The 16,918-nt window shown below is 37.8% G+C and overlaps 1 protein-coding gene across 4 annotated transcripts in view; it reads right to left on the bottom strand.

The window, feature by feature from the left end:
- Positions 1 to 3,969: 3,969 nt before the first annotated feature.
- The window catches only part of Ass (argininosuccinate synthase), a 271,035-nt gene continuing 258,086 nt past the window's right edge, over positions 3,970 to 16,918 (bottom strand). For 3 of the 4 annotated variants that reach the window (XM_090396642.1, XM_090396641.1, XM_090396645.1), the window contains one exon: positions 3,970 to 4,094. In XM_090396642.1, the coding sequence (XP_090252768.1) occupies positions 4,049 to 4,094 (46 nt within the window). In that variant the 3' untranslated portion in view covers positions 3,970 to 4,048. Of the gene's footprint in view, positions 4,095 to 6,246; positions 6,276 to 16,918 lie in introns of those variants that run through there. The other variant, XM_090396644.1, reaches the window with a different exon arrangement.

Below are 16,918 nucleotides of genomic sequence, written 5' to 3'. Positions count from 1 at the left end.
ACTTCCATGGTCATTACATCAGTGAATTGGCAAATATCATTGCTCCACTTACTGTTAGGCCTGTTAAAACAAGAGCAGCTGTCCAACTTCCCTTTTCAGTACAACTGTAAACTCATCGAACCTGCTTTTCCTCTTCCTCACTTGAATTATTCAATCTGCCTCTGTCTTCTGGAACAGCCTTCCCCATGATATATTTCCCAACAATTTGAACCTATAGCTCTTTAAGAAGAATATCAATAGGTTTCTTCTTTCTCAACTCTTATCTGCACCTCACGTATAGAACTGATGTTCTATAGGTTCTTGTACCTCTGAAGTGCGAGATAAATGTTTAAAAAAAAAAAAAAATTAAGAAGTTTACGGTAGCATTTTGATGAGCTATGTAGGACTACCCATAATGAATATTTTGACTTTTTGGAAGTATGATTGTAATTAATAACCATAGTAATAAAGTGGGTCTCCTTCAATGAGTCTTCTCACTCCACAAAATTCTTATGATGATTGCCAAAAAAACATCGGACCAAATGAATAAATGCTCAGGTGTGTCATCAAGATTTGAAGATGATGAAGTACAAGTAACTTTGAAGAGGATATAAAGGTAAATGAAATGATATCAGACTGTCAAACAATAGTTATTAGATAGACTGAGGACATGCAAACTGCAGAGTTTGGTGGATAAAAAGACAAAAGGTGTGATATGATTGAGAATTTTAGTTCAGAGATATTTTTCAGATTAAAACCAGAGAGTTATTATTATTATTATTATTATTATTCAGGCCTCCATGGAGTCGAAAGACTCATTGTGGGAGGTCCTTCCTGAGAACATAAAGTCTGTCAAGACTCATCGAGGGGAGATCCCCCCTAAGAAACACAAAGTCTATCATACCAATCCTTAAATTCATTGACCGTTCTCGCTCTCACCACTCCATCAGGCAATGCATTCCACGGTTCAACCACCCTCCACGCAAAGAAACCACTCCTCACCCTCTTGCTAACAGTTTCCTTTCGTAACTTCCAGGGATGGCCTCTTGTCATCACTCCTTCCTGCTGTTCAACCAAGCGAAAGAACTCCCCAGTGTCAACCCTGTAACCACCTCTCAACAGTTTAAAAGTCTCAATCATATCACCTCTCCTTCTTCTATCTACCAAACTCTGCAGTCCACATTCCCTCAGCCGATCCTTGTAACTATCCTTGTACAGTCCTGAAACCATCTTTGTCATCCGTCTTTGTATCCTTTCCACAGTTAATTTATCCCCTTCAAATCCTAGGGACCAAATCTGAAAACAATAGTCCATATGTGGTCTGATCAGGGTCTTATACAACGGAATGATAACTGTTTTATCTCTGCAGGTCAGCGCCCTTCTCATTATTACAACAATCCTCTGTGTTACCTTCACCACCTTTGCAATATGTCCTCTAAAGTTCAGGTTTCAATCAATCATCAACCCCAGATCTCGTGTTCTCCCCTACTTCCTCCAGTATAACTCCTCCCATAGAGTATGCATTGTCCCATCGATGTTTCCCAAACCTCAAGACCTTACATTTTGCTGCATTAAACTGAAATCCCCATTCATTTGCCCATCTATCTAGCTTATTCAAATCCTCTTGCAGGGCTACCACATCTGCACTATTACTAATAATCCTTCCTAGCTTCACATCATCCGCAAACAACTGAATATCCCCTTGCAATCCACTGGCAATGTCATTGATATAAAGGTTAAACAATATAGGTCCTAGTATTGAGCCCTGTGGAACCCCACTTGTAACCCTCTGCCTCCTTGAAACTGCTCCACCATACATAACTCTCTGACATCTATCAGACAGCCGATCCTGAATCCAGTTGACCAAGCTGATATCCAGACCCATGTGCTGCAACTTAAATATCAGCTTATCATGTGGCACCCTGTCAAATGCCTTTGCTAAGTCTAAGAAAATTGCAGTATATGCCTTTCTCTCATCTAATGTTCTTGTAACTTTATTATAAAAGGCTAGCATATTGCTAAAACAAGAGCTCCCTTTCACAAATCCATGTTGACTCTCACAGATAACATTACCCTCATCTGCCCAATGTTGTCTATGGTCCCTCATTACTTTCTCCAAGATCTTAATAACTACTGATGACACACAGACTAGCCTATAATTAGACACTTCCAGTCTGTTACCACCCTTATGCAATGGCACTATCTTACCTTCCTTCCATTCTCTGGGCACCTTTGCCAAAGCCAGACTTTCATTGAAAAGCCAGGTTAAAGGCATTGTCAGTTCCCTGGCACATTCTCTCAAAACTCGTGGTGAAATACCATCCAGTCCCAAAGCTTTACTGACATCCAGAGTACTCAGTATCTGAAACACACTCTCCTCCTGTACCTCTAAACCTCGAACCAGCCCTATCCCTCTAGCATTAAAACTGACTCTTCTAGGATGAAATACTCAATAAAATGTTCATTGAACAATTCCACTATGTCCTCTGCATCAGTCACTCTATTCCCATTTTTATCCCACAATATCATTCTTCCACAGTCATTTCTCCTCCTACTGGCCACATAGCTAAAAAAGTCCCTAGGATTTTCTTTGGGTCCAATCTTAGCGCCAACCTCCTCTCATATTCCAGTTTCGCTTTCCATACCACACTAGTCACTCTTCTGGCCTGTGTCTTATATTCTTTATGCATCCTCTCTTCACCTGTCTCCTTATATCTCTTCCATAGCCTCTTTTTCGCATGCAATTCCTGTTTAATATTGTTTGTCATCCACTTTACTCCAAATTGTGTCCTCTTCTTCACTCGTGGTATACAACTTACCATTGCTGCTAACAAATATTCTTTCACAATTTCCCATGCACTAATGATATCCCGGCCTTCCAATTTCTCCCTCCATGAAACTTCCCGAAGTTGACGTCTAAGACTATTATAATCACCTGCTTTATAATTCCACATAAGTTCCCATCTCTTTGATACTCCTGCATGTCTATTCATTTTCCAAGTCAAAACCATATGGTCACTTTCTCCAACTGGTGGGAGAGATGTCATCTCAGTTATTTTCAACTCTTCTGATGCTATAACCAAATCCAAAACTCTTGAACCACTTGTTCCCTCTGTTACATGTTGCCTAAGACATTTGTCCCTCAAGAATTCTAGAAATTCCATTCCCCTATTGCTACATGCATCTTCCTCTCTCCAATTTATACTACTGTGGATAAAATCCCCCATAACAATCATTCTTCTTGCACTTGCCAAACTTAGCTGTCTAAACATCTCCTCGTCCCCACCCTCTGTGCTCCTGGGTCTGTAGCAACACTCCACTAAATATCCTGTCTTGCCTACCTCTACCTCACACCATATGCTCTCAAAATCATTTGTCTCACTTCCTTCCAAAGCCTCCACTCTTAGAGGACATAGGTCATCACTTATCATAAGCAGTACCCCACCACCACGCTTTCCCCTCCTGACGAAAAATGCAAGCAGAAGAAACAAGGAAAATTAGCTATCCCTAGAAGTTTCCAAAGGAAATGGTAAGAGGATAAGAAGTAGCTTTTCTCCATAGAGAGTGATTGGACCATGGAATGCATTGCCTGTGAAGGCAGTGAGTGTAGACAGTAAATGAGTTTAATGAACAGTTTGATAATTGTCTAAGTCTGTGTCATCCAAAATGAACCTCCACGATGAGTCACGTCATGTCATGGACATTCTGAATAATAATAATAATTTTCCTCAAATAGTATTTTAATAAAGGTAGCTAGTCAATATAGTTATAAATTAAACATCATCTTAAAAATATACACGTTGTCCATTTTGTACAGAATGAGAATGATGATTTAGATTATTCTTACTACATATTTTGAATATTTTAATTAGTTTACAAGGATTTTTGTACTGTCACTAGGCAAAAATTTTTATATCTATGTGCATGTGTGCATGCACATTAAAGATTGAACAATCAAATACAGGATGAAATTTAGTTTTTATCACTGTATGAGAAATATAAAAAAGTTTATTATCATATTCAAGTTTACATTGTCTGCATATTTTATACATATTTTTGACTCATTCTTTTACCCTTCTTTAACTTGACTCTTGACTCTTTGATATTCTTTCAGCCTAAAATTTAATAAATTTTAAAACTGTTAGTATTGTTACTGCCGTTTCTTAAATGATATAAATGAATATTTTTCAAATTATAGCACTGATTCCTTGACATCTTATGTAAGAAAAAAAAAATATATATATATATATTTTTTATACACAAATCATATTTGTTTGCTTAATTTTGTATGTTATATATATATATATTTATTTATTTTTAAGCCAAGACCACATTGTTAAACTCTGAATGAAAAGAATAGTCAAAACCTTTACCTTCATTCAGATTTAACACGATTTATCAATTCCGGAGCCAGTATCAATATATCAAGAGAAAATAATCAATTGTAAATTATCAGTTCCGTTAATATTTAAGAATATTATCTAATGCATCTAATGCATCATATTGAAATTAAATAAGTGTTCTGTAAAATTTAAACTATGTGTAATCTATGTAAGGGCTATTACAATGCTGAAGGCAAAAGGCAATCCAATTATACAGCAATGGCTTGAAGTCATACACATACACCAAATAGAACGCGCACACGGATGACCTCTGAATAGAACACTAGGGGTGAGATTGGCGCTAAGTGTTCATAGGAGTAACGCACCGGGAGAAACCAGTATGACGTAGGCAAGAAACATAGGGCGCGAGTTTTAAAAGATGCTGCAGTGCCAGGCTTTTTTTCTCGTTCCCTGTACAGGAATGGTTATCAGTGGAGAAGTCATCTGGAAGGTGAGGAAAAAACATGCCAACAACATCAATCCTCCCAGCTGGATAGACATCTCCAGGATCATGTTATATCGCTTCTACGGGTCAACTCGACGTTTCCTGATGGTCAAAAAAGAGATTCTAAGTGAGCAGAAATTCAAGAATACCTGGTGCTCTCCTCCTCACCTGTGCATCTTAAGGGGGGGGGGGTTCAAGTTTGCACTCCTTTTACTGTAAACATCTATAATGGAGTGCATCATAGCTCTGGTCCATCTATTTGAGGTTCTCGTCCTAGATCTTCCACAGAGGATAATTTGGATGCGAACCCGGTCAGGGAAGGCCAACTCCATGCAGTTGACCCGGAACGGGTTGATCACCCGGGTGTCAATACCCCGTGGTCTTGGTCGTACAGCAAACCTGTGAGGCCAGCAGCGAAAGAGTTAAACATCTGAGAGCTCTGAGCTTCTTAGATGAGAATAATTAGCTGAAGCCTATTTTCTTCTTCTTCTTCCCCCTCCCCACCACATTCCTTACCTCTCCTATTCCCCCCCCCCCACTGTCACTTCCTCTCCCTACTTTCCCTTCACTTGAGGAGCACTCTGACCCCTTTTTTTCTATAGGTCAATGATGAGTTTCCTTTATTCTTTCATCACGGAGAAATCATCATGGCTAGCGGCAATGTCCAAGGGCAGTTCTGGGCTATGGAATGACCTGACACGGTAAAGTTCCAGATCATGCTGAAGATCGTAGACCCGTGCCCAGCCGATTGATGAGTGAGCGGGGAGCTAGAATTGTTCCCTTCCCCGTCAGCGATGTGTCATGTCCGAATCCAACTGATGTGTAGAAAAGCCGAGGTAAATCTAGGAGGTTAATCAGGAAATTGAAAGTGCTGTAGGGATATGCATGAAGGCCTAGTGCATCCCCAACTACTGGTAATGTAGTTTCTTATTTGTTAATAAAAATTGTGAAGGCGACATTGATTTAGATATATGTAAGACTTCAGGACTCTGCCTCTCATTGAAAGAACTTTAGGAATTATGCTGAGGAAATTTAGGAACTCTATAGTTTAATTGAAATAATAATGTGCAGAAAATTGTGAATTGAAATAATAGGTGAAGAAAATTGTGTGAATTGAAATAATAGTGCGAAGAAATTTTTGTGAATTGAAATAATAGTGTGAAAATAATTTTGAATGTGTGAATTGAATTATAGAAAGTATAGTCTTTTATGGTGTCTTACATAGATGAGAGTTAGATTTTGTAAGAATGAATGATTTGAAATTTTGATTTTTTATGTTGAGGAGATTTTGCAATCATAAGGGAAACTACTCACTTCTCAAAATTATCTAGAGTAATCGTATGTCAGTAAAAATATTTCTTGTAACTTATATTATGCCTTTTAAGTTAATTAAATATTAATTTCTTTTGAAATGAATATGAAGACTTGCCTGATTTCCATTTTACTGAACTGTTCATAAAAGTTCGAACCTAAGCGGGAGATAAGATTGACAAACATAAATTAAGGGCTATGACTGCGAGATAAGTCCTAACAGTGAGATTGTTTAAGAATTGCGAGACTGTGTTTGGTTCCATGAATAAATATTCATCGAGTATATTTTAGAGTGGCGCAGTATAAATATAAATTTTCTCTAAAATTAAGAAGGAACCAGTACCTGAAATGAAACAATGGAATTGGCGCCAATTAACGACATTTCCTTTGTTTTCATAGATCACGTGTACATCTTGTATAATTGCTCATCGGCCTAAATTGAAAGTTGAGACTTGACTCACTGATGATAGTTTAAGAAATTACTGATAAGGGGAAGTCAGAAAAGAAGATAATTAAATATATATATGAATACAAGTAAATAAAAGTAAGTAAAAAGATAAGATGAACCACAAGATATAAGATATAATATTAGAAATATAAGAAGATAAAAGAAGTAAATGCCAAGATATAACAACATGGAGTCAAAGACTCATCTGGGAGGTCCTTTTATCATACACACGGCTCATCATACTGTGCTTTAAACACACTCAATTCTCTGCAAATACTCTCATGCAAGGAATTCCAATCATTCACAACTGTGCATTAAAAAAACCTGCTCCTCACTCCCCTACTCACACCCTCTTTATACAGTTTCCAGGGATGACCTCTGGTTCTCCCCAGATCTCCGACTATTTTCTGTAGAAATTCTCCAGCATTGATCCTATAACAACCCCTTACCTATGTAGGTTTCTATCATATCTCCCCCTCTTCCTCCTGTTCACATACCTTCCTGTTCCTCCTGTTCACATATCACATCTCCCCCTCTTCCTCTGTAAGTTGCATCTTCTCAACTTTCCTCATGCTTGACATTCCACAGGTTAGAAACTACCTTAGTCAGTCAAAGAGACTGACTAAGGTACAGAACGACAAAGAGATTGACTAAGGTACAGAACGACAAAGAGATTGACTAAGGTAGTCTCTTTGTCCTCATGAAAACCAGGGGACCAAATCTGGGCACAATAGTCCATGTGTGGCCTAATCAAAGTCTTATACAATGGAACAAGAATCTCTCTACTTCTACAAGTTAGTGTCCTCTGCATCATTCCCAGAAGTCTTTCTGTTGTCTTCACAATTTTGGTTATGTGTCCCCAAAATTTCAGATCCTTATCCACTATAACCCCACCAGATCTCTTATTTCCTCCACCTCCGACAATATATCCTAACCAAGCATAAATTCTGCATCCCATCTTTGTTTTCCAAATTTTAAAATCTTACATTTTGCAACATTGAACTGAAATCCCGATTCCTAATCACTCAATTTATTCAAGTCTTCTTGTAAGGCCACAACATCTTCTCTACTCTTCATGGTTCGTCCCAACTTTGTATCTGCAAACAACTGAATATCTCCATGCAAATCTTAGCCAATATCATTAATATACAAGTTAAACAGCAATGGCCCTAAAACAGACCCCTCAGGCACACCACTAGTAACTTTCCTTTTCCTGGATATTGCTCCCCATACACAACTTGTCGATACCTATCAGATAGCCAGACTCCAATCCAATGCATCAATCTAATATCCAACCCCATCTGCTCTAGTTTGACTATCAACCTATCCTGCGGTAATCTATCAAAAGCCTTTGCAAAATCTAAGTATATTAGTGTGTATCCTTCTCCTCTGTTCAAGGACACAGTCACCTTATTGTAATAAGTAAGTATATTACTAAAACATGATCTCCCTTAGCAAATCCATGCTGTCCATCAAAGACAATACCATTGTTGTCAACCCAATTCTGGATCCTAGTTCTCACAAGCTTCTCCAACAACTTAACTACAACACCTGACACACAGATAGGTCTATAGTTTGATGCTTGAGTTCTATCACCTCCTTTATGAAGTGGCACAATCCTGTTCTCCTTCCACCCCTTTGGAACTTGACCCGGTGCAAGACTCGTATTAAAAAAATATGTCAAGGCTGGTGTCAATTCCCTGGCACATTCCTTCAGAATACGTGGTGATGTATTATCAAGTCCCACAGTCTTATTTACATCTAGTTTGCTCAACTCACCATACACCACCTCTTGCTCACTTACAGTCAGTCTCTGCAAAATACCCCTCTATAGCTGCAATCACCTCTTGATTCAAAGAAAAATGCTGGCCAGCGAGGAAGAATTTTAGTTTTGGGAAGAGATAGAAGTCAAAGGGAGCCAAAATTAGGGCATAGGGTGGATGTTCCAACAATTTGTAGTGCAGATCCCTTAATTTTCCAATTGCTAAAACATCTTTGTGGGCAGGTGCATTGTCCTCATGAAAGATGATTTTTTCTTCTGCAAACCGGGTCTTTTCTCACGAAGTTTTTCATCTAATCTGGTTAAAAGATCGGAATAATATTTCCTGGTTATTGTTTTACCCTTTTCAAGATAATTAAATAAACAAAATGCCCTTAGCATCCCAAAACACCGATGCCATGACATGCTGTTGGAACCGACTTTGTCTTCTTTGGCGCTGAACAACTGGCTTCTGTCCACCGTTTTGACTGCTGTTTGGATTCTGGTTTGTAATGATGAATTCAAGTCTCATCCATAGTAATAAGTCGATGCACAAAATTAGTTTTATTCTTGTCCAAGCACTTCAGAAATTTTCATGCACGTGCATTTTTGATCTGCTGTGAGCAAGCGTGGCTCCCATCTTGCACAAAGCTTTTTCATTTGCAATTCTTCATGCAAAATATATCTTACATGTTCTTTTGAAATGCCTATGGTCTCAGCAATTTCATGCACTTTGACTCGCTGGTCGTCCAATACCATATCTTCAAGGCTGGTATGGCCATGTTTAAACTTGGCAGCCCATTTCATAATTGTCAAAAATGAAGCAGAAGAGTGCCTGTAAACTTTTATGAACTTCGAATGAATTTCTTTTGGCATTAAACCTTCTTTTATAAAGAATTTTATAATGGTATGATACTCAATTTTATCCATTTCAAGGGAAAGACAACACTTTTGCTGTATAAAACAAACTACTTGATAGAATGACTTGCAATTTCACATGGATGCATATGATAGACGTACCAACTTAGAAAAAAAAAATCTTGCCGATAGTGTTGCCATCTATGATCGAGGCTGAGAATTTTTCAGACCACGCTTGTAGAATGAAGAAATATCTGAATCCATAGCTACTAGCACAAGCTTTAAAATGCTCAAAAAATATCTATTGGGTAATTAATGGTGAACCAGGGACCACTTATTTATTTTTAATGATAATGTAATGACAGGCTTAGATGTTGGTATATTCATAATAGTGCTTCAGTATATAAATTATACCACAACAACAACAACAACAACAAAATAAATACATAATTTATTGTGTTACTAATATTTCACTAGATTTCAAACCAGCATCTTCAAGAACATAAAGTTCTTAAAATTGTATTATATTATATTCAATTATATTACTGCAAACGGTTTAAATTGTAAATATTGACTATTCTAACAAGCCGTCCTCTGAGGGATGGATTAAAAATTAACTTAATTCAGAGAATTAAGCTAAATATAGTCTTAGAATGACTGTCTCCCAGATCTTTGTTAAACTAATGAAGCTATATTTATTGAATCAAGGGGAGATGTTTCTCAGCTAATGCTGATTTTAAAAATAGTTTCTCAGATCTACACTGACTTCTATGAAGCAGAGTTTTCTTCCTGAGAAGGAGTATCCAGAAGGGTTTGCCAGGCCAGCCTTGTTATACAGATTATTACGAACATAATTTTTATGTTCTTCAAGGCAGATGATAATAGACCTACTAACCTGTCCAATGCATACTATTGCAAGCATGAGGAATCTTATAATTTGTGCAAGAGGATGAGGCTTATCATTTGAGGAATGTATGCATGTTGCTAGCTAGATGTGTGACATGGAGCATGTTTCTAGCTACATGTGTGACATGGAGCATGTTTCTAGCTACATGTGTGACACTGGAAAGTGACATGAAGTTTACATTTATGAAGAACTTTTTCATATATACCCAAATATGGGGGATGCAAATAGTATTGTTGTGATCTTGTGTGTCAGATGGAGGAGAGATAAGGGAAGGCATGCAGTATTTTGCCTTTTATGGGGAGGGCTTGTAACCACTAGCCAGAAAACCATTCCACAGAAATAATCTGTCATGAAGATGGATTATTTCTGTGGCAATGACCTGTGTCATTAGAACAACCATCCCTGGCACAGTGTGTGTGTGTGCGTGCGCACGCGTGCATAAGTGTTTTGAGGATGCTGCTGTATAGAGATGGATGGTGGTGTGATTGTTTATGCAAGTATCTTTCTGTGTGCATGTAGTTTAATATAACGAGCCATTTAGTAACTTTGTAGGCTGTGTAACTTCTGTGTCTAGGAAAGAAGACACTTTGCTAGTTGAGATGTATTTTTGGATGTTAGCTGTTTAAATGTCATCATCATCATCATTAAATTCCTGCCATGTACCCACTACATGAAAAAAATTACATCATTACTAACTTCCTATCTACATTTTTCCTCCAAATCAGTCTGTTACTTGTCAAGACTCCAACATTATCAGATCTTAATAAATTTAGTTTAATCCTTTATCCAAGTGTGAGCAAACAAAGTTTGCACCTGAAAGTATCTTCAGGACTGGGGTAAGGTGGTGCAACACCTGGCCAACTCCTTGCAAAGGTGGAGCAAGCTACTATCACTCCTATCTCAGTATCTCCCATAATGCAAAACACATCTCCTTGCAGATATGTCTGATGTTATGCATTAAGGGAAGGGCCACTACCCAGACTAGTTTCGACCTTTATTGAGGTCTCTTCAGTGGGAGCCAGGCCCAAGTGGCGATACCAGCCAGAAGCATTAGCAAAGTCATCTCTCTACCTATAGGAGTTGCCAAATGGTGTGCCACCTTTTTAATAAATTACTCTGGATTTAGAGAAAGATGTTGAAAGTTTATTTTTCACTTGGTTAGACTATAATAAATTTAGTTTAATCCTTTATCCAAGTGTGAGCAAACAAAGTTTGCACCTGAAAGTATCTTCAGGACTAGGGGTAAGGTGGTACAACACCTGGGAAATCGTTGCAAAGGTGGAGCAAGCTAACATCACTCCTATCTCAGTATCTCCCATAATGCAAAACACATCTCCTTGCTCCCACTGAAGAGACCTCAATAAAGGTCGAAACTAGTCTGGGCTGTGACTCTTCCCTTAATGCATAACATTAGACATATCTGCAAGGAGATATGTTTTGCATTATGGGAGATACTGAGATAGGAGTGATGTTAGCTTGCTCCACCTTTGCAACGAGTTGCCCGGTGTTGTACCACCTTACCAGTCATGAAGATACTTTCAGTCACAAGCTTTGTTTGCTCACACTTGGATAAAGGATTGGACTGAATTTATTACATTCTAACCAAGTGAAAAATAAACTTTCATTATCAGATCTTATATTTCTATCATCTAAGGCACTTTGTACCGTATCAATCGATCTATATCTTGGTCTTCCTCTGGGTCGTTTTCTGCCAGTTTGGCAGAGAACACTTGTTTTGCTAATCTTTCTTCACCCATTCTGTTTAAGTGATCATACCACCTGAGATTAGCTCTGCTAACCCATTCCTGGATGCTGACAATGTCAAGTTCTTCGATAATATCCTCGTTTTCAATATGATATTACCATTGATGACATCTGTTCACGCCTCTAATCTTTCTGAGGACTCTGATATCTGCGGTCTCTAGTCTTTGGTCAAGTGTTTTACTTCTGACCCAGCTCTCAGATCCATAAGTTAAAACTGGTTTGACCACTGTCTTGTATACAGCTAATTTAGTGTTCCGACTAATTTCTCTCTTATTTTTATTAAATTTTTATTATTATTTATATTAAAGGCACCTTGTCATATGCCTTTTCCAAATCGACAAAACTTAAATACAGATCTTTGTTATATTCCAATGCTTTCTCGACTATTTGTCGTAAAGTGAAGATCTGATCCTGACAGCCTCTATTTGGCCTGAATCCAGCTTGTACTTCACCAAGCTTTTCTTCCACAATTCTTCTCAATCGTTTCTCAAGTATACTTGCATAGATCTTCCCAGGAACACTCAGTAGGGAAATACCTCTGTAATTCTCACACTCAGTTTTATTTCCCTTTTTATATATGGATACTATTAGAGCTCTACTCCAATCATCGGGAATTCGTCCCTCTGTCCAGGCTTTCTGAACTATGCAGTGCAGCCACTGTAAGACTTTTATACCACCATACTTCAGCATTTCTGGTCGAATATCATCTACTCCTGCTGCCTTTCCACATTTTAAGCCTTTGATGGCTTTTTCTACTTCAAGTATGGATATGTATTCCTGACTGCATGCCTGGTCAGTGTTTTTTACCACTGTGCTGTCATCACTGCTTGTTTCATTTAGCATTTTTTCAAAGTAATTACTCCATACTTCAAGGAGATCTTTTTCTTCCGTTTTCATGTTATCTTTATCATCTCTAATTCCTTTTACAGCACTCTTTCCTCCATTCCTAAGCTTCTTCAACAACCTCCAGAATATTTTGCCACCTTCATGATATTTATTTTGTATGTTCTTGCCAAAGTCCTCCCATGACTTTTGTTTAGCTAGTTTTACACAGTGTTTAGCATTCTTGCATTTGTCTCTGTATTTTCTAAGAGCACAAGCTAACTTATTTGACAGGAACTTTTGATATGCTTTCTTCTTTTCCTTACCAGCCTCTTTAACTTCCTGTGTCCACCATGGAGTTCTAAATTTTTCTATCCTTGCAGACAATTTCACCACATGCCTCTCTAGCTGAATCAATCAGGACTTTCTTCAAGGGTTGCCACTGAATCTCCAAGGTTTGATTCCTGTTCTCAAACTCTTTCATTTTTTCTTCAATAATCTTTGTGTATTTTAGTCTACGGTTCACATCTGAGAGCTGCTCAACTTTTATTCGCTTTAAAACTTTCTTACATGTTATTCTTTTCAATATGAAATTCAATTTTATCCTGCTCAAGACTAAATAGTGATCACTTCCAATTTCAATTCCTCTGTACACTCTGGTGTCCTGCACCAGGGACAAAACGTCACTTTCAACAATAACATAGTCAATGAGACTTTTCTTATTCCTTGCCTCTTCTCTCCATGTGAATTTGTACAAATTTTTATGTTGGAACATGGTGTTAGTAATAACCAGTCCATGTCCTGAACAGAAATCCAACAAGTATATGCCATTATTATTAGCTTTGCTCTTTTCTCCAAATTTTCCCAAAACATTTTTGTATGTCTGACAATCACTTCCTACTCTGCTATTTAGATATCCAACAAGGACCAACTTTTCCTTTTTCATTGTGTCAGTAGTTTTCTCTAGAGCCTCAAAAAATTCCTCCACTTCTACCTTAGTAGAACCTTCTGTGGGACTATAGGCACAAATAAGTCTCATTGTCCAGTTCTTCATTCTCATATTTGCCCACATTACTCTACTTGAGACTGACTGCCATTCAAGAAGATTAGCCTCGTATTTTGTGTTGAATACTATGGCTTCTCTTTCTTTTCCTTGATTGTCACTGCCTGAATATAACATTTTGTATTTATTGCTCAGAAAGATCTCACCAGTTTTTGTCTTTTTTGTTTCAGTCAACCCCTATTATGTCGATCTGGTACTTAGCTCCATTTCTTTGCCATTCAGGCTTCTTATGTTGATAGTGCTGATCTTTAACTCTGGTGATGTTGAGTTGGAGTGTGTTTTCAGATTTGTTCCAGTAGCTGACTTTTCGCTGTTCACCCTGGTTCCCTGGCAAAAACAACAGGGGCCTTGTTTAACCTGGCGATGCCCCAACCGGCATGAAATTTTGTTATGCTGTACCATCTGTTTAAATGTATCTAACTCTAAAAATGACTCTGTGTCTAGGCCATGATACCAAATAACAAAACACATTCATAGCCATTTTATTTTATTTTATTTTATTTTGATGATATCAAAGTGATTACTCAGTGCTAATGGTAGGAAAGCAATAGAAGCAGAAGTTGAGTTGCTAAGTGATCACTTTAAAAGGGTGTATCATCTAGGTGGAAACTTTGCAGTTATTGATGTGACAGAGGCTGAATTGAGAATTGAGGTAGACAAACTGGAGGTACTCAACATATTGAAAATTATCAATGCAAATACATGAGTAGGACTTGAATGTATGTCAGGCGATGTACTATGTGAATGTATAAAAGAAATGACGTTGCCTCTGATGAAGTTGTTCAATCTAAATCTCAGCTCTGACAAGGCTCCAAGGGAGTGGAAAGAGGGTAAGATAGTCCCATTAAAGGTAGTTCCAAGACATAAGTAGCAAATTATAGACCAATTAGTATCGCTTTAGGTGGTTAAAGTATTGAAAGAGTTGGTTAATCATAAAACGGTAAAATTCAGAAATGGGTGGATAGGAATAAGATACCCTATGAGAAGCAGCAGCACGGTTTTGTAAAACATAGGTCTCACCTTAGTAATTTATTCACATTTAAAGTGACAGCAAAATTAGATAAAAGAAATAGCTACGCTATGACACTGAGTGAATTTTTCTAAGGATAGACATAACATGACAGAATAACGCACAGAAAACTATTACATAAGATGAAGCTGGAATGGATATGAAGCTGGTGGCATGAATGGTGAAGTGGCTGACAGACAGACATCAGAGCATGGTGTATGGTGGAGTGGAACCAAGACAAATGAGGGTGGTTAGTGGAGTGCTCCAAGGCTCTGTGCTAGGGTCAGTATTCTTTAATTTGTATATCAATGACACAGGGGAAATATTTAAAAGGGGTTATTCGACTGTTTTCTGATGATGCAAAACTGGAGAAGGCAATAATTGATAAAAGTGATGTAGATATCCTGTAGTAGGATTGAAATAAATTGGCATTGTGGGCAAAGAATAATGATTGTCTATTTAATATTAAAAAATGTAAGGTTATGAACTTCAGGTTGAAAAGGTTACATACCATGTATCACATTGATGGTACTGGATTACAGGAAACTGATGAGGCTGTGGATCTGAGGATGATGGTGAATAGAGATTTGAAGTTCGAAGGACATATTGCAAAGGTTGGCAAAATATTTCAGAGGATTACTTGGATGTTGAAGAATTCATTGACAAGTAAAGATAGGGAAGTTATTATTCCTCTTTATAAAGCTATGATTTGGCCACATGTTTAATACTGTGCACAGATTTGGTCACCTGGGTTTCTCAGGGATCAAGAGGTGGTGGAGAGGATTCAGAGATAAGAGATCAAGCTGATGTCCTCATTGGGAGCATTCCATAGACCAGTCATCAGCTTGATCTTATGAGGGAGTGGTTTTGTTGCAGAGCTAGGTTACCAGTGGAGGAGAGGGGACATGACAAAAAAGAAGTTACTAAAGGGATTCTATAAGACTGATACAAAAGAAATTTTTCAATGCATGAGTAGTAGGATGAGATCAAGGGGGGGGGTCACTCCTAGAAGTTGTGTACGAGTGTGATTAGTGTACAAGTTTAGGGAGAGGTATGATAGGTAATGTGTGAATAATGGTAAGTGAAGGTCTCCCACAATGAGTCTTTTGACTCCACGGAGTCAAACTCCACAAATCCATCCTTACCTCAAATGCATCCCACACATTTCAAACTGAACTCTCTTCTTCTTCACACATAGCTCCGCCAACATATCATTCACGATTCTTGCTCTCTGTCTGAACTCATAATTTTCATACCTTTAAAACATACTGAAATCTTTCCTTTCACATTGTTATCTTTTAATCTCCTTAATAACAGCCTGATACCTATTCTCATATTCCCCTGATGCCTGATTAAATCAACTGATTTAATTCAAACAACCACCACTACTTCTCTTGCTTCACATATTTAAAGTATCAATTACAAGCTCATCTTTCTTCCAGGAAAACAGATTTTGTTGACTCATTTACCACACCTTTAATAATACAATCCATACATCACTACTATTGAGTTGTTCATCACCTCTTTTTCTCTACTTTCCTTCATCTATCCTTTTGCACTCTTTCATTCCTATCCACTGAACATCTGATCTCACTATTCCTTTTGATCAATCTGTTCTTTAGATATTGCATCCCAGCAATTGCACTGTCTGTCATGCCTGCAGTCTCTCTTTCTCTTATTCTGTCATTGTTTCCTTTAATTTCCTCATTCTTACTTTCTTTCACTTCCACTGTCTCACTTTCATTTCACCATTCATACTTTCTTTCACTTCTACAGTCTCGCTTGCTTTCATTCCAAGATTCACACAGTCTTTTGCACCTGTATTGCATTAGCTTTCATTCCTTCAGTCTGTTTTTGTTACTGATAGCACTGGATGACACACGATTTGCCTCTGAAATGAAAATAGTGATTATTTACTAATTTTGATGGGAACACAAAAATTACAGTAAAATCTGTTGAATGGTTCTTGTTTAGGAGAGACTCAGTCTGCATTGTGTAGATAGGTATCATTTGGTTATGCTGTATTTGACTGAAACATATTGCATCATATTGCATTAGCGAATCAACAAGGAGCTATTGCATGATTGACTGATGTAATCCAGTTGAGTCATGACATCGCTGTCATAAGATGATGTAATCATTAGTATAAAGTGAAGTCTTGTAGGGTGAGC

Source organism: Typopeltis vanoorti, chromosome 8, assembly GCF_054136105.1.
Source record: "Typopeltis vanoorti isolate ZY-2024b chromosome 8, IOZ_Tvanoo_1.0, whole genome shotgun sequence".
NCBI lineage: Eukaryota > Metazoa > Arthropoda > Arachnida > Uropygi > Thelyphonidae > Typopeltis > Typopeltis vanoorti.
The sequence above is the reverse complement of the archived record's forward strand: the minus strand, read 5'-3'. Positions and strand labels throughout refer to the sequence as shown.